The 24,125-nt window shown below is 54.9% G+C and overlaps 2 protein-coding genes across 3 annotated transcripts; both read left to right on the top strand.

Annotated features, from left to right (window-relative positions):
- The first annotated feature begins 1,402 nt into the window (after window positions 1-1,402).
- On the top strand, window positions 1,403-9,755 carry DHRS11 (dehydrogenase/reductase 11). 2 transcript variants are annotated; one of them, XM_040244119.1, is made up of 7 exons: window positions 1,403-1,825; window positions 4,524-4,733; window positions 7,043-7,137; window positions 7,896-8,025; window positions 8,633-8,725; window positions 8,919-8,984; window positions 9,105-9,755. In XM_040244119.1, exons 1-7 carry the CDS (start codon window positions 1,469-1,471, stop codon window positions 9,144-9,146), a joined length of 993 nt encoding a protein of 330 aa, XP_040100053.1. In that variant the 5' UTR covers window positions 1,403-1,468; the 3' UTR covers window positions 9,147-9,755. The 2 variants fall into 2 exon arrangements, with proteins under 2 accessions (XP_040100053.1, XP_040100054.1); XM_040244120.1 differs by lacking the exon at window positions 8,633-8,725 and having other exon boundaries at window positions 1,433-1,825.
- Window positions 9,756-10,594: 839 nt separating this feature from the next.
- MRM1 (mitochondrial rRNA methyltransferase 1) lies at window positions 10,595-19,137 on the top strand. Its single transcript, XM_040244118.1, has 5 exons — window positions 10,595-11,187; window positions 11,389-11,482; window positions 16,686-16,818; window positions 16,918-17,037; window positions 17,522-19,137. Exons 1-5 carry the CDS (start codon window positions 10,625-10,627, stop codon window positions 17,692-17,694), a joined length of 1,083 nt encoding a protein of 360 aa, XP_040100052.1. The 5' UTR covers window positions 10,595-10,624; the 3' UTR covers window positions 17,695-19,137.
- The last annotated feature ends 4,988 nt before the right edge of the window (window positions 19,138-24,125 follow it).

Below are 24,125 nucleotides of genomic sequence, written 5' to 3'. Positions count from 1 at the left end.
TGGGGATGGAGTGAACCTTCTGGATTTTCTACCACTTACTCAGATTTCTAATCAGATTTCAAGTGGGAACCGCAGAAGCTTAGTGAGATTTTAACTTTTGTAGTTGGTATTTTTTTGAGCCACCCGCTGAGTTGTCTTTTCAAATCAAAGTGTTGTACAAGGACTAGGGCAGAGATAAAATGAGTAATTCCTGTCTGATCCTTGTTTGCTTTCATCCTGGAATCCATAAAAAACGACTAAGGGTTCTCCCAACAGCCCTTGGCTCTGAGCCCAATCCTCTTTCCACCACCTGTTGCAATCAAGTTTTCTCTTGAGATTCCTAAATTAAGCAAGGGCTGGTTTTGTTTTCATCTTTGCCCTTGGGGCCAAACACAGAAGGGCTTGCTGAGTGAATACCCCAGCCACATTCACGGCTTATTCCATTGGTTGCAGTGGTGGGATTCCAGCAGAGATGTTTTCTCTTTGAAAGGATGGCTATATAAAGAATGCAGAAGTGAGGCAGTATTCCATGTTTTGATGGAATATCCTTAGTGGTCAGCAAAGTGACTTCTACTTTGAACAGAACCAACAACCTAAGAAGAGACAAGGTGAAGAAACACAGTGAAGGCAATTTCAGAACACATCCCCTGGCCTAATACTGGACTGCTTGCCATCCAAGCCAGACTCCTCATCTGTCTCGGTATATCCTATAAAATGACAGTGTTAATAGGTTCTATCTCATAGGGCTCTTGTGCACATTAATATATGTGAGGTGCTTAAAATATATTTTACTGTGCCTGTCACAGTAAGCGCTCAATAAATGTTAGCTATTGCTTTAATCTTTAGCGTACACTGTGATGTATTTGCTCCAGTGGGAGTAGGGGGACTTAGCGAAGTTGTAGACTGGGTTATTAAGGATACAATCCCCTCCACCCCAATACACGTGTACTTGGAAGTGTTTGCATTTTTAACCATGAGTTCTCCTCGGTTAGAAAGGCCGAGCGATCAGGCGGGGTTGAAAGGTCACCCCGTTCGAAGGTCACCCAGCGTCGACCGCTGAGACGCTCAACCTTCTCTAAGCTGAACCGTTCCCATCAGCCACCGGCTGGTTGAGGAAGGCGTCACCTTAAGTGCCCTGTAACTTCTCTTCCTGGCCTTTGGGTCAGGATAGGGAAAGCGGACAGAGCAAGAGGCGAGTACGCGCGTCCTCAGGCCTGGTGCAAGCCCGCGCCGAGCCTCGTTCTCTTCCAAGGATGAAGGCTCACAGAGGGGAAACTACAAACTACCGGGACCCTCCCGCCCAGTCCCGCGAGAAGCGGTTTTCTCCGGGCTAGGGCCGGAAAGGGCGGGGCCGTGCTGGAGGAGAACGGAGCGGGGTCGGGGATCCGGCGAGAGCCGGATGGGGCGGGGCCGTGCCCGCGCGGCAGGGGCGGGGCGGGGCGGGGCGGGGCGGGGCGGGGCCGCCGGCCCGCGTAGTCCTCCAGCCGGGATGTGGCCGATCGCCGAGGAGCGGAGGGTGGAGCAGGGGGCGGAGGCCGGCCAGAGTGGAGGCAGGTCCTGGCGTACCTCTGACGCGGGCAGGTCGACGGCGGGCGCCGCGGGGGTGACAAGAGAGCGGCCGGGCCCCTACGACCTAGGGCGGAGCCCGGCGATCCAAGTGCTCTGCTCCCAGAGCGAGGTGGGCGGGCGGCTCGGGACCCTGGCCAGAGCCGGCATGGAGCGGTGGCGTGACCGGCTGGCACTGGTGACGGGAGCCTCGGGAGGCATCGGCGCGGCCGTGGCCCGGGCCCTGGTCCAGCAGGGTCTGAAGGTGGTGGGTTGTGCCCGCACCGTGGGCAACATCGAGGTAAGGCCCTCCGGGGGGGCGTCGTTTCCGCCGGGCTTGGGTCCAGGTGGGGGATGGGGCGCGGTCGGAGCCAAGGTGTCAGGCCGCCCTCTTGCCCCAGAGCCACTTGCAGCGGGCTCAGGGACAAGAGAGGTGGATGCCTAGTTGGTGGAGGAGGCTTTTGGATCCCTCAGGGCAGGACTCTATCTTTGCTTTTTAAAGTCTTGTCCGTTAGGGAGCTTTTTTCCTGACAGCCTCTGTTCTAGTATACCAAGTCTCTGACTCCCTGGCATCTTTTCTCCTGCTTCCCTACCTGCCTGCTCAGGTTGGCTGAGAAAAGGAGAAGCCAGGGAGAAGGGAAGAAAGCTTTCTGGCCTCAGTGGCTAAGCTAGCTACTGGGTTGCTTCCTCTGGTTCCCAGACCTAGTCCCCAAAGCCAAACAAAAGTTTTCACCCAGGACTGAGAGTGGGGTTGGAGTGGGAGTGGAGCTTTTCTGAAGAGACTCAGCTCCACCTTCTCCTGAAGGTGAGGGTTAACCCCTCCTCGATGGACATAAGGGACAAATGGGATGTATATATAAAGTAGACCTTTTTTTCAGTTTCACTGTCACAAGTGGGACTGAGCAGGTAAACCAGGGCATTGAACCTGTGCGCTTTGGGGGACAAAGCAACGTGGAACTGAACTCCCTGGTTTTTCTCTTAATGGGGGTTGGGAGCCCCAAGGGTTGTGAGCAATAAGAGCTTAGAGAAAAAGGAAATGAAGTTGGCTGTGTTGGAGCCCGGAGGAAGAAGGAAGAGCAGTTTCCATCATAGGAGCACTTTGGATTTACCCCAGGCAGGACCCCCCCCTCAGGGTTTGGACTGGTGCTGAGCTTGACCTCCACCCTTGCTCAAAGTCCCCGGGGCAGGGAGAGGGCGAGGAGGCCTTGGGTGGGGCTGACCTGGAAGGTGTGCAGGAGGGAGGCCTGTCTCCTCCCCTGCTGCCGACCAAAGGTACACTTTATAGCCTCCTAGATGGTTCCAAGGTCACCTGGCTATACCCTTGCCCCACACTGCCCCTCCCTTTCTCCTGTTCTGAGGTGCTCAGGGCCTGCCTCCACTCAGGAGCCTAGAGGATCAGACCAGGGATTAGGCCACTTGATTCTCTGATTCTAAAGCCACTCTTGCCTTCTGTTCCTACTCCCACCCCCACTGCAAACCAGCCAGGAGAAGGGTCCCTGAACCCTGAGGAGAGCCCCCGCCTGATCACTTGCCCCCTAGGAGGACTCCTTTAATGAGGGGGGATGGCTCATCTGTGAGGGGACTGACATGATTTCAGGTCCTTTTTGAGGATAGATGCGGACAGGTAGGGCAACGAGAAGACAGCGACAGAGAGACATGTATTATCAGTCCCTCCATTGTGGCTTTGCTGCAGGGCTTTGAGTCTGGAGGAGGAATGGAGAAGTTTCGTGCCAGGAGAGGGCAGAATTCCAGGGTGCTTTGCCCACCATCTGGTTTTCTTGATTGGTTGATGGATTCATTCACTGACACTCAAACAAAATTTGAGTTCCAACCTCCTACAATGAGAAGCCCTGTTTCCCGAGGGGGTCGTTGAGCAGGTGAAATGTTGAGTAGGTGAAATTGGGTGAAGGGGGACTTCTGAGTCCCAGAAGGCTGTCCTGCTTAAACTCATGGAAAGTTAACGCAGAAAAGAATTTCCTAGATCACCTGACCAAGCCCTTTATTCCTGACTTTGTTTGGTTGTAGGACGGTGTTCCCGTTTGGTTGTAGGACGGTGTTCCAGGGCAGGAGACCAAGCTGGCCCTCCTCTAGAGCTCCCTGCCCTGGCACCCATGGCCCACCCACACATGTCCATAGACACCTTGAGGAGGCTCAGGTGCCCGGTCACTGGCCTCCAAAGCAACCACACAGCCGGTTTTCTTCATGCTTCTGAATGGCCACTTACCTCACCTGTCTCCCAGTGGCCTTTCTCTCTCAGGGATCCTTAGTGTCTCTAGGGCCCTGGCAGTGCCCAGGGGGTGCCCAGTGTCACCTACTACCTGGCTTGGCTCACAGTCTCCAGAGAAACTGGGGTGCAGGGTGGTGCCCCATGGGTCATAGAGAAAGACTCTCCTGACCTCCTGATGATTTTTATAGGCGGGGCGAAGGGAGACTGGCTGTTGAGCTCAAATGAAAAGTGAAAAGTCTGTGTGAGGGTTCTGAGCCAGCTGGCTGCAGCTTGTGGAGGGACAGCGATCATGTAGATATAAGCCTTTCTGAGAGGGGTTGGTAGAGTGATGGGAGAGAAGCAAATCGAAGTCCTGGTGACTCTGGGCGCTGGTGGAAGAAGCATGGGGTGGAGTATGGCTATGAGTTGGAGGTGTGTTCCTATTGGGAAAGAGTCAGAAAAGAGACATCTCTCCATTCCCGGGATCCCCAGGCCCCTTCTCTGACCCCCTCTCACCTCACCCCAGAGCCCCAGAAACTTCTCCCTTCTTGAACGGAAGACTCGAGTTTATTTGGGAGGTTCCTCCGCTGATGATCTCAGCCTCTCCGACCCTCGCTCAGGGACTGCTCTCACCCCTGGACTTTGACCTGAGAGGTCAGGCTGTGGGGATGGCCACCAGAGGAGAGAGCTCTGTGAGCGGTGACAGCGGTGGGAGGTGGGGTCTGAGGGCGCGGGATGGGTTGTGTGTGGAGTGAGCAGCTCATCCCAGTTAGACCCCTGTTGGGTTTCATAGGAGCTGGCTGCTGAATGTAAGAGTGCAGGCTACCCCGGGACTTTGATCCCCTACAGATGTGACCTGTCGAACGAGGAGGACATCCTCTCCATGTTCTCAGCGGTCCGCTCTCAGCACAGCGGTGTGGACATCTGCATCAACAACGCTGGCCTGGCCCGGCCCGACACCCTGCTCTCAGGCAGCACCAGAGGCTGGAAGGAAATGTTCAATGTAAGGCCTGTGGGTGGGGAGAAGAGGGTCACAGCAGCTGGGAGGAAAGCAGGAAGAAACCATAGACATCTGTAGCCAGGAGGAAAGCGGGAAGATAGACATCTATGGCCAGGAGGAAAGCAGGAAAATGGACATCTAGGGAGAGGAAGCCTCAGGTTTCTGCCTGGGGCACTTTGAGTCTCACCTGCTCCCCAGAGGGAGAGGGAGTGGAGGAATGGCCAAATCTTTCCCATTCTTCTTTCCTTTGAGCCCGTGGGGGCAGTGCTTAAAAGCTGGTTTCCTTCTGTTGGAAGGGAGATTGGTAGGAAAGAAAACTGCCTTCAGTCAGATGTCCCCAGGTGTCAGCTTTGTGCTTGGGGACGCGGTCTGATGGGAAGAAAAGGAATCCAGAGGCGGGAGATGAAGATGATGGTCTCATTCAGCCCCTCCAGTAACTGTGTGGCTTCAGGCAGGTCCTCACCCTCTCTGAACTGCAGTCTTGTCACATGTTAATTGGGATGAACTGCACCTAGACTATCAGTGTCTGGGATCACAAATTCCAGTGTCCCCTGAGGCCAGGTAGGAACCCAAAGAGTGGAGCGGGTCACACAGGGAAGCACTTGGCCATGGAGGCACCCCCCCCCCTCACTGCCGTCTAGTCAAGCACAGCCCGGTGTGGCCAGGTCGTGTGACTTCTCTGAGAGCAGCGGGGGCCATCGATTTCCATGGAGACCCCCCACTCACCCCATTCACCAAAACCTCAGCTCCAGGAATGCAAGGACTTTTGTCTATTTTATTTTTGGAATGTTTTAAAACCACGTGTAGACCAAGCACAGCCTTCAGGGCATGAGTTTTCAACCTCTAGACTGTAATATGAGGCAGTACCTTGAGGGTATGAAACTAATTCTGAGAAGTGGAAAGCAGTGTGTAAATGGAATGTTTCTATCCACCACCCCCCACCCCGCCCCAGACTTTTCATATGTGCTCACAATAGCACCAGAAATGAGCAACGAACGTTGAACAGGGATATGCAGCCCTGCCCTTGCCCTCAGAGAGCCTTCTGGGAGATCCAAGTTGTGGATTTCACCTGCAGTCAGGGCCACTCTAAACCTAGACCTCAGTTTGCCCGACTGTAAAGCGAGGCACGGATATGAAATCCCTAAGACCCCATTCAGCTCGAACATTATGTCATTCTCTTAGGATCGTCTTATGAGGCATCTCCCAACCATGTCAGTGAACCACGTCAGTGATCACAGAGGGAACCCTTGACCCCCAGATCTAGGAGATTCGCTCCCCTGGCCCAAGGGGATCTGTTTCTCCTAGTTTCTCAGCCTCCATCCCTCCATCCCCAGGAGCTGAGTTCTCTTCCCCACAAACCCACGTTGTTAAGAGGACCAAAAGCAGGGCTGGAAACTGCCTGTGTCCTGCCGTGAACGCCGGGCCAGGTTTATAGCAGGAGTGTTCTGTCCCGATGCCTGGCGCTGACACCTGATAAAGAGAAACGTCTGACCTCCCAACTGGTCTCCTCTCTTCCCCGGAGGAGAGAGTGAAGGCTCGCTGAAAGTTTTATCTCTGCTTGCCCTCCTGGGCGAGCCTAAGTGGTGGGGCTGGGTGGGCGCTTTTAGCAGAGACCCTTCCGTCAGGCCTCTGTTCCCCACAGGCTGGGGTCTGGGGGTCACCTCTGCCAGAGGAGCGGGAGTGGGCAGGGTGCAGGAAGCCTCATGCCCTTGGGAGGCCCCTTGCCACACAGTGACACGTGATCGCACCCCCTGTGCCCAGTCCTGTAAACGGGATGGAGGTTGGAGGATGGCGTGGAAGGACAGAGGGCCAGCCTTCTCCCATCCACTCTAGTCTCGAGGGAGGGGCCAGAAAGGCAGAGAGCAGCGGGGTGAAAGGCTGAGCTTGGTCCCGAGGAGAGAGATTTTCAAAGGAAGGATTTTAGGCTGTTTCGGAGAGAGGAGAGCCAGTGACTCTGTCCCAGAGAAGAGCAGGGCATTTGGGGAAGAAAAGGGGGTGAATTCCCTGAGGCAGAGGAGACAGCCAAGATGGGGAGCGCTCCTGGGTCTGTTCTGGGGAGGGGTGGTGTCTGTCCCCGAATACACGGGAACTTGAGGGCATCACCCAGGGAGGGGAGCCGCCTCTGCTATCAGCTGGGGCTGGTGGCTGGACGGCAGCGGCACGCAAGGCCCGCGGCGCTGGCCTGTCCTTGGTCTAGGGCAGGACCCGGCCCTGTTTGGGATGCCCCCCACCCCAGAGTGCTCTGGGGCTCCATCACCTGCTCATACGGGCCCAAAGATGCAGACACGCTTTGCCCCCACCCCGGCCTGCAGGTGAACGTGCTGGCCCTTAGCATCTGCACGCGGGAAGCCTACCAGTCCATGCGGGAGCGGAAGGTGGATGACGGACACATCATCAACATCAACAGGTGCGGCGGACGGCGGGGGCTGGGGTCAGGTTGCCCCCACCCTCCCAGCGGAGTGACCTGCCGCGGCTCCTTTGACCTCTTTGGACCTCAGTGTTCCCCGGTGGTAGAGCAGGGCTTTCACACCCAGTTAACACCCAGATGGCACGACTGGGGGGGCGGGAAAGAATGTTGTGGTTGTTTAGTTGCTTAGTCCTGTCTGACTCTTTGTGACCCCATGGACTGTAGCCCGCCAAGCTCCTCGGTCCATGGGATTCTCCAGGCAAGAAAACTGGAGTGGGCTGCCATGCCCTCCTCCAGTGGGGAAAGGAGTACATGCCAAACGCCAGCCCCTCGTTGGCTGGAAGGGGTAGCTCGGCCCCTTGGTGGCTGAGGCCTGGGGGCCCTCCCGGGACTGGGGTTCTCCATCCCTCAGGCCGCAGCAGGAACCTCACCCGGTGGCACAGAGGCTGCAGTCTCTGTCATGGGAGCGCCCGCGGAGACACGGCTTCCGTGCCATAGACTCTTAGGAGAAGCCTCTCAGTGGACCACACGGGTGAAAGGGAGAGAGCTTTGACAGCCTTCGTGGACTGAAGAGGGAATCCTGGGGTCCACAGAGGGAGGCCTTGGAGGAAGAGGGGGCCGGAGGAGCTGTCAATGTGGATAAGCCAGATGAGTGGCGGGGGGACAGTCCCTGACGTTCAGAAGGCGCCTGGGGGGGCAGCTGGTCCAGCAGGCAGCCCGGCGTCACTCTCTGCTTCCCCTTCCCGCCCTCCGCCCAGCATGAGCGGCCACCGAGTGCCACCCCCGGCCGAGACCCATTTCTACAGCGCTACCAAGCATGCTGTCACCGCGCTGACCGAGGGGCTGAGGCAAGAGCTCCGGCAGGCCCAGAGCCACATCCGAGCCACGGTGAGGGGCGACCTGACCCCGGCCCCTTCCCGCCGCACACACTCGTGGCCCCAGAGCCCGGCGTCCGTCCCGGGCACAGGCCTCCCCGGCTCTGCTGCTGCCTGCGTGGCCCTGCTCAGTCCTCGAGTCCCCCCGGGTCTCTGCCTTTAAGGCGGGAGAGGGGCTGACTTGAACCTAGAGGAGGGGGCGGGGGCGGAGGGGTGAGGCTGAGGGAGCACAATGGGCCTTGGGAGGCCACGGCCAGAAAGCAGGACTGGGGCTCTCCCCGGGAAGGCTGCCCGAGCTTGGGTGGCTTGCTCAGCCTCTCCATGCCTCAGTCTTCCCAGCTGTAAAATGGAGATAAAACACCTAGCAGGTTATGAGGGTTTAAGGGAAGCCCCTTTGTAAAGCTGACCTGGCTTTTAGTAACGGCCCGGTAGCTGGTAGGAATCATTCTGATAACCCTCCTGTGACAGCTTTGGAGGGCGGAGGTGGCTGCTGGAACTTGGGTGGCCGTCCCTGTGAGGCTGGGGCCCTGTGGCCTCCGTCCTTTCCCTCCCAGCCGCTGCCCCAGGCCTGACCTCAGGCCAGGGCTCAGCTCCTGAGCAGGCTCTCTCTGTTGGCCCAGTGCATTTCTCCAGGAGTGGTGGAGACACAGTTTGCCTTCAAACTTCACGACAAGGACCCCGAGAAGGCAGCCGCCACCTATGAACACATGAAGGTGGGGCCCAATGAAGCCACCCACTCCCTAAATGAAGGCGAGGGAGCCCTGGCCTTCAGACCTCGCCCTTCTAGCCAGCCCGTCGCCTCTCCTGGGTTGGGGGAACATGGATGCTGGAGAGGACCTCCCTGGTACGGGGGAGGATCTTGGATCATTCTGTCTTCGCCTCACCCCTTTCCCCCGGTGCTCCCAGTGTCTCAAACCTGAGGACGTGGCCGAGGCTGTCATCTATGTTCTCAGCACGCCCCCACATGTCCAGGTGAGTCTGGCCTTGGCTGTCTGTCTGGAGGAGCCCAGCCAGCCCAGAGGCGGAGAGTGGGGAGGCCTTAAGAGGGTGGGGAGAGCGTCCCGGCTTCCTCAAGCCTTGTGCCTTCTGCAGATTGGAGACATCCAGATGAGGCCCACGGAGCAGGTGACCTAGTGCCCTGTGGGGAGCTCCTCCTTCCCTCACCCCCCTCACAGCTGGGCACCTGCCCCTGGACTGGGGCTGTTGATTTCTGAACTCCTGGATTCCACTTCCTTTCCCCACCCCCACCAGGGGCTAGAAAACTTGAGGTTTTTATATGTCAAATTGTTTCCACCATGAATGGGTGAGGGGAGAGGAGGTGGTGTCCCCTGATTGTTTTACCTGCTCCTGCTTTCTCAGTCCCCTTCTTGGGCTCCCTGGCCTTTGTCTGCTGCCCTTGTCTTCTTCCCTTTGGCCTGGGGAAGGGACTGTGGCCAAAAGTGGGGCTTTCCCCTATCTTCCTGAACCCCATCCCCACCGTCCCTTGAGGATGAGGCCGCGGAGGGAAGCCCTCACCTTCCATCTGAATGCTTACTGGGGCTCCAGGCGTCCTTCTCTCCCTCTCCCACCGCCCCTTCTTTGCCCCATCTCAGTTCTCCAGCGCCACTGCGGCTTCTCCACCCCTCATGGGGTCCTCCCTCCACTCTGACTATGGCAGCAGAATACCAGGTCCTGCCTCCCAAGTGGGTTTCACTGTGATCATTAAAAAAAGAAAAATTGCATTAAAAAATCTTGGCTGCAAAAGTGTCTTTCAGTTCTTACCCCTTCCTGTGATGAGGAATGCTTGTCTCAGAGTTTCTTAGAGGAGAGCGGGAAGGTGGGTGGATTGGGGGCATCCTTCCTGGAGTGTGAATTACCTTTCGGTTGGGTCTGGAAAATGGGTAGGAATTTCTGGCCAGAAAGAGAGGACCGCAGGGCGCGCCAGGCAGGGAAGCCCCAAAGAGCACAAAGGGCTGGAATAGCACAGAACTTAGTGCAGGAGTGACGGTGAGGCTGAAAAGGTAGCTCCTGCCTGGATCTCGGTGAGGGCATGGGGTCTGGGTCCTGAGCAAGGAGTCTGACCCTTAACCTGTGCGGCCAAGGGCATCAGCTGGCTTGTCAGTAGGCCAGAGCTGTCACTCAGAGAATCAGGGCCATGGGATCGGAAGTCATCGGTGGGGTTTCTGCTGAGGTTTGACAGGCAGTGGAGTTGTCGCGGAGGGGCTGGATGCAGAAGCAGCTCCGGAGGAAAACCGCCAGCACCCGGTGGTGGAGGGCGTCACTACGCCCAGCCAGGTTGGACAGGAAATCCAACACATCGCCTTAAAGTGTCCTTTGCTGGCGCCGGGGTGAAAGGTCCTCCAGCCTCCCGGGGCCTTGGAGGGAGGGTGCACGACGCCGCCCGGCCCGCGGTCGGGTCAGCTCCGCGGCGAGCACCCCTTCGCTTCGGCGGTGGATGGTGGTCGCTCCGCCGGCCCTCCAGGGGGCGCCGTGGGAACGGCCCGGCCTCCGCGCATGCGCCTTGCGGCTCCCGGGCGGGGGCGGGGCGTCCAGACGCGGAAGCGGAGCTGCTCACGTGGGGGACGGCGCCAGCGGGAGTGACCGCCCCTGCGGATGCAGCCAGGCCATCGAGCATGGCGCTGCTCCCGGCCGTCGGGGCCGCGACCTGGCCCTGCTGCGGCCTCCCCCTCACGCGTCCTTTCTCCCAAGCGACGCGGCGCGGGGGGCGGCCCGGCGGGGAGGAGCTCGGCCGCCTGCCCCTGGATGACCTGGTGTTGGTGCCGCGGCCGGCCGGGGGCCCGGAGCTCCTGTTTGGCCTGTCCCCGTGCCTCTTGGCGCTGCAGGCCGCCCGCCGCCGCGTCGCCCGGCTCCTGCTCCAGGCCTGCAGGTCCGGGCTGCAGGGCCAGCGGGCCGAGCTGCTGCGCGCTGCCGAGGCGCGGGCCATCCCGGTGCTGCGGCCACGGCGGCGGGAGCTGGACGCCCTGTGCCGTCACCAGGTTCATCAGGGCGTCTGCATGGAAGTGAGCCCCCTGCGACCCCGGCCCTGGGCCGAGGCCGAGGCGGCCCGGCCAGGAGACGACCCCCAGCAGCTGTGGCTCGTCCTCGAGGGGCTGCAGGATCCCCGGAATCTTGGGGCCGTGCTGCGCTCCGCTCACTTCCTCGGAGTGGATAAGGTCATCACCAGCCGGAGAAACAGGCACGGACGCCCCTTATTCCCCGTGCGTCCCTATCTGGAGGCGCAGCCGAGTTCCTAAGCACCTTGACCCTTGGGTGGTCCCTCAACCAGGCCTCCCCGACGCCAGAATTCTTACCCCCTAACCCTTGGGGTATGGGGGAGGGCACAGCACCGGGCCTGAGGTTACCCAGCTTCATATGATGGCATGGGGAAACCTTGCAGCTGCCCGCTCACTCCAGTAGTCAGCAAGGCCAGCGCCGGGGCTATGGAGGTGATGGACGTGTTCTCCACTGATGACCTGGCCGGTTTTTTACAGGTAATGGCGCGGGGGAAGCGGGGGTGTGTCAGTAAAGGAGAAGAAATGAGCCAAGCTCAGTCTCTCCAAGGGCCTCCTGGCCAGCAGCTGAGGGAGGAAAGGGTGGGGGGAGGGGGGCGTGTTGGTGTCGCTTTCTTGTTTGTTTAGTCACGAAGTCGTGTCCACTCTTTGCGACCTCACAGACCTGCAGCACGCCAGGCTTCCCTGTCCAAAGTATTGTGGCCATTGGAGCTTCAGCATTAGTCCTTCCAGTGAATATTTAGGATTGATTTCCTTTGGAATGGACTGGTTTGCTCTCCTTGCAGTCCAAGGGACTCTCAAGAGTTTTCTCTAGCTCCACAATTTGAAGCCTTCTTTATGGTCCAACTCTCGCATCCATACGTGACTACTGGAAAAACTGTAGCTTTGGCTATATGGACCTTTGTCGGCAAAGTGATGTCTCTGCTTTTTAATAACGCTGTCTAGGTTGGTCATAGCTTTTCTTCCAAGGAGCAAGCATCTTTTAATATCATAGTTAAAGTCACCATTTGCAGTGATTTTGGAGCCTCCAAAATAAAACCTGTCACTGTTTCCACTTTTTCCCCTTCTATTTGTCATGAAGTAATAAGACCAGATGCCATGATCTTTGTTTTTTGAATGTTGAGTTTTAAGCCAGCCTTTTCACTCTTTCACCCTCCTCAAGAAGCTCTTTAGTTTCTCTTAGTTTCTGCCATTAGAGTGGTATCATCTGCATATCTGAGGTTGATGATGATATTTCTCCTGGCAGTCTTGATTCCAGCTTGTGATTCATCCAGCCATCTAAATCGCTTTGAGGAGAGAAGGATCTGGAGTTTTAAAAAGCATGCATGGAGCAGAATCTGCCGTTAGGGACTTCCACTGCACTCCTCTCAGAGGCATACTTTTTGCTCCTCGTGCTGGTTTACTCAGTGCTTCATTGCCTAGGGGCGTCCTGATGGCTCACTTGGTAAAGAATACACTTGCAATGCAGGAGACCCTGGTTTGATTCCTGGGTCGGGAAGATCCACTGGAGAAGGGATAGGCTACCCGCTCCAGTATTCTGGCCTGGAGAATTCCATGGACTGTATAGTCCATGGAGACACAAAGAGTCAACATGACTGAGTGACTTTCAGTTCACTGCCTAGTAAGTAAAGTGTTAGTTGCTCAGTCGTGTCCGACTCTTTGAGGCCCCATGGACTGTAGCCTGCCAGGCTCCTCTGTCCATGGAATTCTTCAGGCAAGAATAGTGGTGTGGGTAGCCATTCCCTTCTCCAGGGGATCTTCTCAACCCAGGGAACCGAACCCAGGTCTCCTGCATTGCAGGCAGGCTCTTTACCATCTGAGCTACCAGGGGAGCCCATCTAGTAAGTAAATGTTCACTCGTGAGAAACCAGTGGTTCCTGCTTCCTCCTGTAGGGAAGCAGTTTGAAAGGCTCTTTGAATAAGGACTAGTCTATCCCTTTCCCCTGGTCCCTCCCACAAATGAAGAAACAAAGAAAACAGACCCCCAAACCACTACCACCAGCAGCATCATCACCACCACCAAAAAACCGCCCTTTGATGTCTAGGAAGGAAGGGACAGTTCAGTTCAGTTGCTCAGTCGTGTCCGACTCTTTGCCACCCCATGAATTGCAGCACGCCGGTCCTCCCCATCACCAACTCCCGGAGTTCACCCAAACTCATGTCCATCGAGTGGGTGATGCCATCCAGCCATCTCATCCTCTGTCAAACCTTAGCAAAAGCCCTGGTCCGTCAGCATTTGTCTTCAGCCAACACCAGGATGTCAGCAAACACCCTCTTCCAACAACACAAGAGAAGACTCTACACATGGACATCACCAGATGGTCAACACCGAAATCAGACTGATTATATTCTTTACAGCCAAAGATGGAGAAGCTCTATACAGTCAACAAAAACAAGACCAGGAGCTGACTGTGGCTCAGATCATGAACTCCTTATTGCCAAATTCAGACTTAAATTGAAGAAAGTAGGAAAAACCGCTAGACCATTCAGGGATGACCTAAATCACACCCCTTATGATTATACAATGGAAGTGAGAAATAGATTTAAGGGCCTAGATCTGATAGATAGAGTGCCTGATGAACTATGGAAGGAGGTTCGTGACATTGTACAGGAGACAGGGATCAAGACCATCCCCATGGAAAAGAAATGCAAAAAAGCAAAATGGCTGTCTGGGGAGGCCTTACAAATAGCTGTGAAAAGAAGAGAAATGAAAAGCAAAGGAGAAAAGGAAAGATATAAGCATCTGAATGCAGAGTTCCAAAGAATAGCAAGAAGAGATAAGAAAGCCTTCTTCAGTGATCAATGCAAAGAAATAGAGGAAAACAACAGAATGGGAAAGACTAGAAATCTCTTCAAGAAAATTAGAGATATCAAGGGAACATTTCATGCAAAGATGGGCTCGATAAAGGACAGAAATGGTATGGACCTAACAGAAGCAGAAGATATTAAGAAGAGGTGGCAAGAATACACAGAAGAACTATACAAAAAAGATCACTCACCTAGAGCCAGACATCCTGGAATGTGAAGTCAAGTGGGCCTTAGAAAGCATCACTATGAACAAAGCTAGTGGAGGTGATGAAATTCCAGTTGAGCTATATCAAATCCTGAAAGATGATGCTGTGAAAGTGCTGCACTCAATATGCAGGCAAATTTGGAAAACTCAGCAGCGGCCACAGGACTGGAAAGGTCAGTTTTCATTCCAATCCCAAAGAAAGGCAATGCCAAAGAATGCTCAAACTACCGCACAGTTGCACTCATCTCACACGCTAGTAAAGTAATGCTCAACATTCTCCAAGCCAGGCTTCAGCAATACGTGAACTGTGAACTTCCAGATGTTCAAGCTTGTTTTAGAAAAGGCAGAGGAACCAGAGACCAAATTGCCAACATCTGCTGGATCATCAAAAAAGCAAGAGAGTTCCAGAAAAACATCTATTTTTGCTTTATTGACTATGCCAAACCCTTTGACTGTGTGGATCAGAATAAACTGTGGAAAATTCTGAAAGTGATGCGAATACCAGACCACCTGACCTGCCTCTTGAGAAATTTGTATGCAGTTCAGGAAGCAACAGTTAGAACAGGACATGGAACAACAGACTGGTTCCAAATAAGAAAAGGAGTATATCAAGGCTGTATATTGTCACCCTGCTTATTTAACTTCTATGCAGGGTACATCATGAGAAACGCTGGGCTGGAAGAAGCACAAGCTGGAATCAAGATTGCCGGGAGAAATATCAATAACCTCAGATATGCAGATGACACCACCCTTAAAGTGAAGAAACTGAAGAGGAACTAAAAAGCCTCTTGATGAAAGTGAAAGTGGAGAGTGAAAAAGTTGGCTTAAACTCAACATTCAGAAAACAAAGATCATGGCATCTGGTCCCATCACTTCATGGGAAATAGATGGGGAAACAGTGTCAGACTTTATTTTTGGCGGCTCCAAAATCACTGCAGATGGTGACTGCAGCTATGAAATTAAAAGACACTTACTCCTTGGAAGAAAAGTTATGACCAACCTAGATAGCGTATTCAAAAGCAGAGACATTACTTTTCCAACAAAGGTCTGTCTAGTCAAGGCTACGGTTTTTCCTGTGGTCATGTATGGATGTGAGTTGGACTGTGAAGAAAGCTGAGCGCCGAAGAATTGATGCTTTTGAACTGTGGTGTTGGAGAAGACTCTTGAGAGTCCCTTGGACTGCAAGGAGATCAACCCTGAGATTTCTTTGGAGGTAATGATGCTAAAGCTGAAACTCCAGTACTTTGGCCACCTCGTGCGAACAGTTGACTCATTGAAGACTCTGATGCTGAGAGGGATTGGGGGCAGGAGGAGAAGGAGACGACAGAGGCTGGATGGCATCACTGACTCGATGGACATGAGTCTGAGTGAACTGCGGGAGATGGTGATGGACAGGGAGGCCTGGCGTGCTGTGATTCATGGGGTCGCAAAGAGTCAGACACGACTGAGGGACAACTGAACTGAACTGAACTGTGTTTCCCTTGCTGGACACAAGGGGGCAGTATTGCCCTGTATTTAGCAGTTTCCCCGACCATCCCCCAGGGCTCCTCAGTCCTTGGGTCCCTTTTCTGTACATACTTATTTCTTGTTTGTCACATGCAATCTGATGGTTTTAAATTGCCATTTAGATACGAATGCCTCCCAAATATATATCCTTCTGGGTTTTGCTCCTGAACCTCAGATTCACATATCTAGTTGCCAACTCAACAGCTCTTTTTTCTAATGGGCATTTCAAACAGGATTTCCAAATGTTCCTGTTCCTTTTACAGAGTTAGCCAGCTCAGTTGACGGCAGCTCCTCCTGCCTTCAGTTGTTTCGGCCTTGGCATCCTCCTTGGGTCTTCCTGCTCTCTCCCCCCACATCCCACCTGTCTTAGGAGGATGTGATTGTCCAGTCCTGCACATGCAGCTGACGACAACGGTGCGGGTAGTTCAGGTTTGCCCCAGAGATTAGAAAAGGATGTAAAATCAACATTGTTAAGGCACATCCTTTCATTTTTACCTTGACCTTATTTCCACATTCTGACCATTTCTAACCATCTCCAGTGTTAGCACTGTGGTCCAAGCCACCATCATCTCTGCCTGGGTCACTGCAGAAACCTAACTGGTCTGCTTGCTTCTGCTCTCAACATAGAGTGATTCTGTAGAGACGTGAGTCAGACCATGTCACAGCGTCTCTGCTCAAAACCCTTCAAAGGCTTTGCCTCTCTCAGAGTGAAAGCCAAAGGCCTTCCAGTCACCTTGAGGTCCTACCTCCCGTGGCTTCTCTTTTCCTTTCCTGTCTCAGCAGCTCCCTTTCCACTGGCCGCTTGGCTGTTCTGCTGTTCCTCACGCTTGCCCGGTAAGCACCTGCCTCTCGGCCTTTGCCCTTACTGATCTCTGCCTAGAGTATCTCCTCCCCCAGGTGTCTGTGTGGTGCTCCCTCCCCTCACCTCCTGCAGGTCTACACTTCAGTGAGGCTTCCCTGACCTCCCTGCCACGACGCTGGGGTTTGGGCCTGTTTTGTTCATCGCCTTATCCCCAGTGCTGAGCACAGAGCCTGTCCACTCTAGGTGCTTGATAACTACTGACTGAATCCAGCGGTTTAACGAGGGGATGACTAGATGGGCAAGGCCAGGCTCCTCCCAGCTGGTGCTCCACTGAAGGACTGATTTCTCCTCCCCCCTTTCAGGCCAGAGCCCGGCAGGGCTGGCTCGTGGCTGGCACAGTGGGCTGCCCGGGGCCTGAGATCGCCCTGTCCTCCAAGATCCCCATCACTCGCTGCTTGGATTTCCTCTGGGACCGGCCTACCCTCCTCGTGCTGGGTAGGTAGATGTCCCTGCCCTTTGCTGAGATGAAAGCTTCCTGAGTGCCTGCCTGCCCAGCTGGGGCCTCCATAACCCTCTGGCCCCCCTGCTCTGCAGGGAACGAGGGCTCTGGCCTGTCCCGGGCAGTGCAGGCCTGCTGTCAGCTTCTCCTCACCATCCTGCCTGGCCGGCAGCTGCCTCCTGGACTCGAGTCCTTAAACGTCTCCGTGGCCGCAGGTGAGTTTCCACTCCCTGTCCTTCTGTGCCTCTGATCACACGCATACAGCTGCTTCAATTCATCCTAAATACCTTTCTCAATCTTTTTGTGTCCGAATTGCTTATATGTGCCAAATGAGGAACATATCTACATCTTCTTAAAAATTAAGTTTCGACTGCTCTGGGCCATCATTGCTCCCCAAAGGCTTTCTCTCGTTAAGGTGAGCAGAGGTCACTCTGGTTGCAGGCTTCTCCTTGCAGTGGCTTCTCTTGTTTGTGTGCAGGCTCAGTGGCCGTGGTGCCTGGGCTTCATCGCCCTGCGGAGCATGTGGGAATCTTCCCAAACCAGGGAGGGAACCTGTGTCCCCATCATAGGCAGGCAGGTTCTTAACCAGTGGACCACCAGGGAAGCCCCCTACAGCCTCTTCAGGATGAAGTGAAGAAGTGCCTGGCCCATGGCCCCTCCTCCAGGTGTCCACCCTTGTCCTTCTGTCTGTCTGTGCAGGAATCCTTCTTCACTCCATTTGCAGCCAGAGGAAGGGGTTCCCAGTGGAAGGGAGGAGAGAGCAACTTCTCCACGACCCCCAGGATCCCTCGGCCTCATCTGAAGCAGCCAGAGTGGCTCAGCACCCAGGACTATCCTCAGGATCAGAAAAGAAGAGCCAAGACGGGGGCTAACCGGGACTGTCCATGGTGTCTGTGTGCTGGGGTGCACGCACCCACACCCTCGAATGTGCTGGAGTCTCTTGTCTTCTTGAGTGGGTATCAGGCCTCTGTTTATAAAGCACTGTCCTGGGGATCTAGGAGCTTTGCAGTAGAGGCCACAGGAAGTTCAGTTTCCCATTTTTTTTGGACTTGCGGTTGGAGATGGCAGCTTGTTAATTTCTACGCTGTGCTGGGACAGAGGGTCTGTTTCTTCCCAGGTCCCGCCTGGAAGTGAAGGGGAGTTTTGGACATCAGAAAGAAGGGCATCGGGCAGCCCCATCCAGGGTCCTCTTCCTCTTGGACGGGTGTGAGAAGGCAGAGGGAAGCCCGGGGTACTCCTGTGGGCCAGACAGGTGCAAATGCAGGCTCAAACCCTGTGAACACACGGCTTCATCTTTCTCACCCCCAGGGCTGTTGTCTGGATCCAGTGAAACATCACTTGATATCCAGCAGGCACCCCTTCTCTCTAGTTCCTCCACTAGGTGGCAGCCTTGCCCTTTGGTCCACAGTCCCTTTGGGAAGCTCTTGGAGCCACCTGGGGAGATTCCTGGCTGTGGCCCACCCCAGAGAGGCAGGGGAAAGATTAGCAAATAACTATCAACTCACTGGCCCTCCAGTACCCACCATGGGTGAGTCACCAGTTAGTCGGCCTCCATGGAAGGACCTGGCGAACCAGAGTTCTGGCTTTTGCTTCTGGGAGGTGGTGAGGACCTTGCAGATTTGCCGTTTATTGTACAGCCCAGACAGATTTGGTACTCCTTTCCCAGGCTCCCATGAGTGGAGCAGAAGCCACTAGGATAAGTACCTTAGAGCAGTCTTGGCTGCTCACTGGAACCACCTGGCAAGCTTTGAAGAACAGCTGACACCCCTCTCAGCCTGATGTAATTGGTCAGTGTGCAACATGAACATTCGACTTTCTGGTTTTTTTTAAAGGATTTTATTTATTTTCTTTTTTGGCCGTGCTGGGTCTTCACTGCTGCTGGGGCTCTTCTCTGGTTGCGGAGAGCAGGGCTGCTCTAGCTGTGTGCACGGGCTTCAGAAGCTGTGGCACGAGCGCTCAGCGGTTGCAGCTCCCCAGCTCTAGAGCACAGGCTCAGTAGTTGCGGTGAATGGGCTTAGTTGCCCCGCGGCCTGTGGGATCTTCCCGGATCAGGGATCCAACCCTTGTCCCCTGCATTGGCAGGCGGATTCTTTACCGCTGAGCCACCAGGGAAATTCCGAACATCCGAATTTTTAAAGCTCCCCCAGTTGGGTTTCAGTTGCAGCCCAGGCGGGGACCCATTAGGTTTCTACTGATGTTCTGGGCCGGGTAACTTGTGAAGGCCTGTCCTGTACATCGTAGGGTGTTCAGCAGCATCTCTGGCCTCTGCCCACAAGGTGACAGTAAGCACCCTCTCTCTCCTGAGCTGTGACAACGGGAAACGTCTCCAGACGCTGCCCTGTGTCCCCAGCGGGGTGGAATCAGCCCTTGAGCAGCACTGCCTGGGAGCGTGGGTCTGGGGGATGGCCACCCGAGGTGCAGGTCCTAATCCCGTGACCTTGGCCAGTTCCTCACCTTCCTGCTTGTAGTGGGCGGGGATAATGCTGCCTCCCTGGGTGGCAGGGAGGAGAGAGGCAGGAGAACTTAGACATTGTAGGTGCTTGGTAAGTAGTACTGCCGTATTCTCTGTGGGATGGATTCATCTCGAATTCTAATGGTGATGCCAGTTTAGAAAGACACTGACTTCAGTTTTAAAAAAGCCAAAGATGGGACTTCCCTGGCGGTCCAGTACTTAAGATTCTGTGCTCCCAAGACAGGGGGCCTGGGTTTGATCCCTAGTCATGGAACTAGATCCCACGTGCTGAAGCTAAGACCTGGTGCAGCCAAAAAAAAAAAAATCGTATAATTCCAGCTGATTTGGATTGTTGTACAGCAGAAAACAACACAACATTATGAAGCAGTTTTTCTCCAATTAAAAAGTGAAAGTGGAAGTCAGTTGTGTCTGACTCTTTGTGACCCCAGGGACTGCAGCCCACTAGGCTCCTCCATTCATGGGGTTTTCCAGCCAAGGATACTGGAGTCGGTTGCCATTTCCTGCTCCAGGGGATCTTCCCGACCCAGGAACTGAACCAAGGTCTTTCTGCATTGCAGGCAGACTACCGTCTGAGCCACCAGGGAGTCCCTCCAATTAAAAAGTAAATTATAAATGAATAAAAGGGACAACGATGGCTTTAAAGTCAGAGCTTTTCCTCTCAAAAAGGAGGAAGAACCCGTCCTTTGTACACGCCATAGATCTCCATCACACAGGTTTCTCCCTGAGCTCTGTCCCTGACTGCCACACAAATGTGACCTCCATCCATCTCAGGTGTATGACGCTGCCTCCCGCATCACCTCTGCTCTCTCGACGAAGAGGCTAGTGTGTTTTTGTTTTTCTTCTTTTTTCTGGCTGCACCACATGGTAAGTGAGATCTTGGTTCCCTGCCTAGTGATCAAGCCCCTTCCCGCTGTAGTGGAAGCGCTGAGTCTTAACCTCTGACCACCAGGGCGGTCCCCCTTGTGTGGTCTCTAGTCTCTTGGGGTCAGGGAATGGGAGGGTCACTTGAATAGTCCAGGTGTGCAGAGGTACGAGGCTGACTGAATCAGCATCTCTTGGGAAGAAGCCAGGCACCAGTATTTTTTTTTTAGAACTATCCAGCTGATGGCCAGTATACAGCCAGCTGGAGAATCACTGGCTGTCAGAGTACCACATATGTCCAACTGCTTCCAAGTCGTTCACACCCGTGCTTTTGAGTGCATACCTGAAAGTTTGGGCCAAGCAAGCTTTTGCCTGTCCCCAAGGTTCTTCAGAAGATGCTGGATCTCCAGCCCTGACTCTGGCTTCCTCCCTGCCTCGGTCTCCTCATCTGTACAATGGGGATAGTGCCATCTACACCTGCTCCAGCTACCCTCTCCCTAACAGGGAAGTTGTAAAGATAAAGCGTTGTGTAAACTGCAGCACTGTGTGCCCAGGACTGGCACGTCATAATTCAAACCTGGATGTGAGGGTTCAGGTAAATGTGTCAACCTGAGTGGGCCACAGGGTGCCCAGATACTTGGTCAAGCATTATCCTGGGTGGTTCTGTGAGGGTATTTTTGGATGAGATTTGCTGGACTGAGTAAAGCAGATTGCACTCCCCTGCGTGGTGGGCCTTGTCTAATCCGTTGAGGACCCCCAGTAGAACAGAAAGGCTGACCCTTCGCCAAGTAAGAGAATCTGCCTGCCTTTTGGAACTGGAACATGGCTTCTTCCCAGGTCTCAAGCCTGCTGGCCCTCAGATGGTCACTATATCATCAGCTCCCCCGGGGTTTCCAGCCCTACCCTGCAGAACTTGGGGCTTCTCAGCCTCTATAATCACATGACCCAATTCCTTATATATGGTGTGTATATGTATATGTGGGTGTGCATATGTGTGTGTGTGTGTGCACACGCATGCCTGCGTGCTTGGTCATGTCTGACTCTGTGCAACCCCATGGACTGGAGCCTGCCAGGCTCCTCGGTCCATGGGATTTTTCAGGCAAGAATACTGGAGTGAGTAGTCCTCTCCTTTTCCAGGGGCTCTTCCTCACCCAGGGATCAAACCTGCATCTTGTATCTCCTGCACTGGCAGATTCTTTACCACTGTACACCTGGGAAGCCAAATCGACTTGGCAGCAGCAGCAGAGAGAGGTTCCGATTCTCCTATTGGGTCTGTTTCTCCGGAGATCCCAGACTAATAGATCTGGTGAAAACAAACTGAGGTGTCCTGGTGCTCCCCCCATGCTGGGGGGCAGAATTGAGCTCTGCTCTCCAGAACTAAAGCCAGCATGGAACCTAGAAGCAGGCTTGGGTGTTCTCGGGGTCCGGAGCCCTCTCCCGCCCACCGACTCCTCTGCGGTGTCCAGAGCCCTATCTAACCTTGGGCCTGCTATCCGTCAGCTTTCTGAGTCCGTGTGGTCTGGGTCACCTCCAGGACCACTCCCCCGGGGAGACAGCGGGGCCCAGGTGGCTCCTTCCTGCCTCATGCCCCCAGGCAGCAGGCTGGCTGTCCTCTGGAAGACAGGTTCACTTGAACCAGAGGGAACTGTGGCTGAAATTACCTGCCCAGGACATAGAGATGCGTAGTTGTCATGCAACCCAGACACTCACTCCCCAAATGAAGAAAGGCCCTGAGGCCAAGGCTGAGGCCTGCTTCTCTGCACGTGATCTCAGGTGCCAGGTACATAGAGGCTGCTCAGCTCAGCTAGTGTGGTTCAACACCCGGGAGCTGGGGCGGCTGAGGCCGTGGGTACGAAGGGCAGCAGGGTCAGGGTGCGGCCGGAGGAGAGCATGATGGTGGCTGAGGACACAACCTTGGCTGGCAAGCAGTGTGCGCATTGAGCTCCAGCTCTGACGCTTGGCAGTGGTGTGAAGGTGGCCACGTCCTTAACTTCTCCAAACCTTGGCTTTCCTCATCGGTAAATAGGGACGACAACAGTGTCCACGTGGGGGCATCGTGCATGTAAAGCCCTCGGCCCTATTTCCTCGGACTTCGAGATGCTCTCACAGCCGACATGGGGGGCCGACCTAGAGGTCAGGACACTGGACCCTGCCCTCCCACCACCCTGGCTTCAGTTTCCCCCAGAGGCTCTAGGACCCCTTTTAGCTGCAAGACACAATGGTTTCCTGGGGAGAACAGAGGGAGCTGGAAGAGGCGGGGGCTGGAATGACATTCCCAGGCTCCTCTTTGTCAGGGTCTCCCAGCCAATAGAGGCAGGGTCTCAGAAGGTGGGGTTCCCAGAGAACACTACCCCCTCCAGGGCTGGCATCTTTTTTTTCCCCCATACAGAAGGCTATATTGCCAGTTTCCCTACCCCGCCCCAGGCTGGGATCCTCAACTAGAGTCCCCCTACTCCTACAGGGAGGGCCGGGTGCCAGGGAGCCCCACAGTTTGTAAATGTAATCAACCTTGAGGTCTCTGACTTCCACAGGTGCAATTAGCATGCCCATCTGCTAATCCCTGATTAATGATGTTTACAAACACAGGACTCTGCTCTCAGAGCTGCTCAGCACCCTTCTCCGGGGCCAGGAGGCAGGGGTCTTCCGAGCACCACCCCCAGCCCCCCACCCCATGTAGCCCACTACTTTAGACCTCCCCACCCAACACCCCTTCCATCCCCTCCCCCAGGCAGCGAGCAGAGCTGGAGGGCCTTCCAGAGCCCTGGCCCAGTCCTCACTGCACACAGATAGAGCGGAGGCCCCGTGAGAATGCAGGGAGCCCAGAGGCCGCAGGGCTGGGCCCTTGCTCTCTTTCCTCCCCAGTTCTGGAACTCCCAGCGCTAGCCCTGGGGCACACACACCTCCCTTCCTGGAGGAGTGGGCCTGACCTCGGCGCCCCAAGGCCTCTCCCCAGACGGGGGCATTTCCACCCCACCTACCCTCCTGAGGACTGCCTGGGTCCTCTCACAGGCAAAGTAGCTAAAGCATCAGGAACACACCTCTAAGGGACGTCCCTGCTGGTCCAGTGGTTGAGGCTCTGCCCTCTAATGCAGGGGACGTGGGTTCCATCCCTGGTCGGGGAACTAATTTCCCACTTTGTTTGGTTTGTTTTTGAAGTCGTTCAGTCGTGTCCGACTCTGTGCAACCACATGGCCTGTAGCCTGCTAGGCTCCTCTGTCCACGGGATTTCCCAGGGAATTATACTGGAGTGGGTTGTCATTTCCCACTCCAGGGGATCTTTCCAACCCAGGGATCAAACCCAAGTCTCCTGCATTGGCAGGTGGGTTCTATCACTGAGCCACCACATGCCATCAGGCAGCTAAGGCATTGCACCACGGCTGCTGAGCCTGTTGCTCTGGAGCCCACGTGCCACAACTAGAGAACTTGTCCGCTGCCCCGCAGACCTTGCAGAGATCCTGTGGGCAGCCACTAAGACCCCACGCAGCCAAATAATGAATATCAAAACACACACACACACTTCTGAGTCAGACAGTCCTGGGTCCACATATTCGGTCAGCCTCAGGCCCATCCCTTAACCTGATTTAATTGCAGTTTCTTCATCTGTGGAGATAGGAACAGTACCTTTCATAGGGGTCGTTGTGAGCATAAACAATGGGATGTATAAAAAGGACTCAGCACGGTTCTGGGAACACAGTAGGTGCTCAATAAAGGTGAACACTTTCAGGGCAGCCGAAGTAATGATAATGGTGATGACGATGATAGGAAAGGAGGTCTCTGAAGTTCCAGGATGTTTGGGGAGTTTCCTCCTGCTGCCCCACCCCCCTGGGCTCCTCTGGGGAGAAGGACAGGTCCCGGCTCATTACTGGCAGGGGCTGGGGTGGAGGTGTCAGATTGGAATCCCTCCTGGGTCTGTTCGCAGCTTCTCTGTTTCATTAACACCTCCCTGGTGGTCTTCAGCTCATCCTGCTG

Source organism: Oryx dammah, unplaced genomic scaffold (assembly GCF_014754425.2).
Source record: "Oryx dammah isolate SB20612 unplaced genomic scaffold, SCBI_Odam_1.1 HiC_scaffold_8, whole genome shotgun sequence".
Lineage (NCBI taxonomy): Eukaryota > Metazoa > Chordata > Mammalia > Artiodactyla > Bovidae > Oryx > Oryx dammah.
This window is presented reverse-complemented; position numbering and strand designations above follow the sequence as displayed.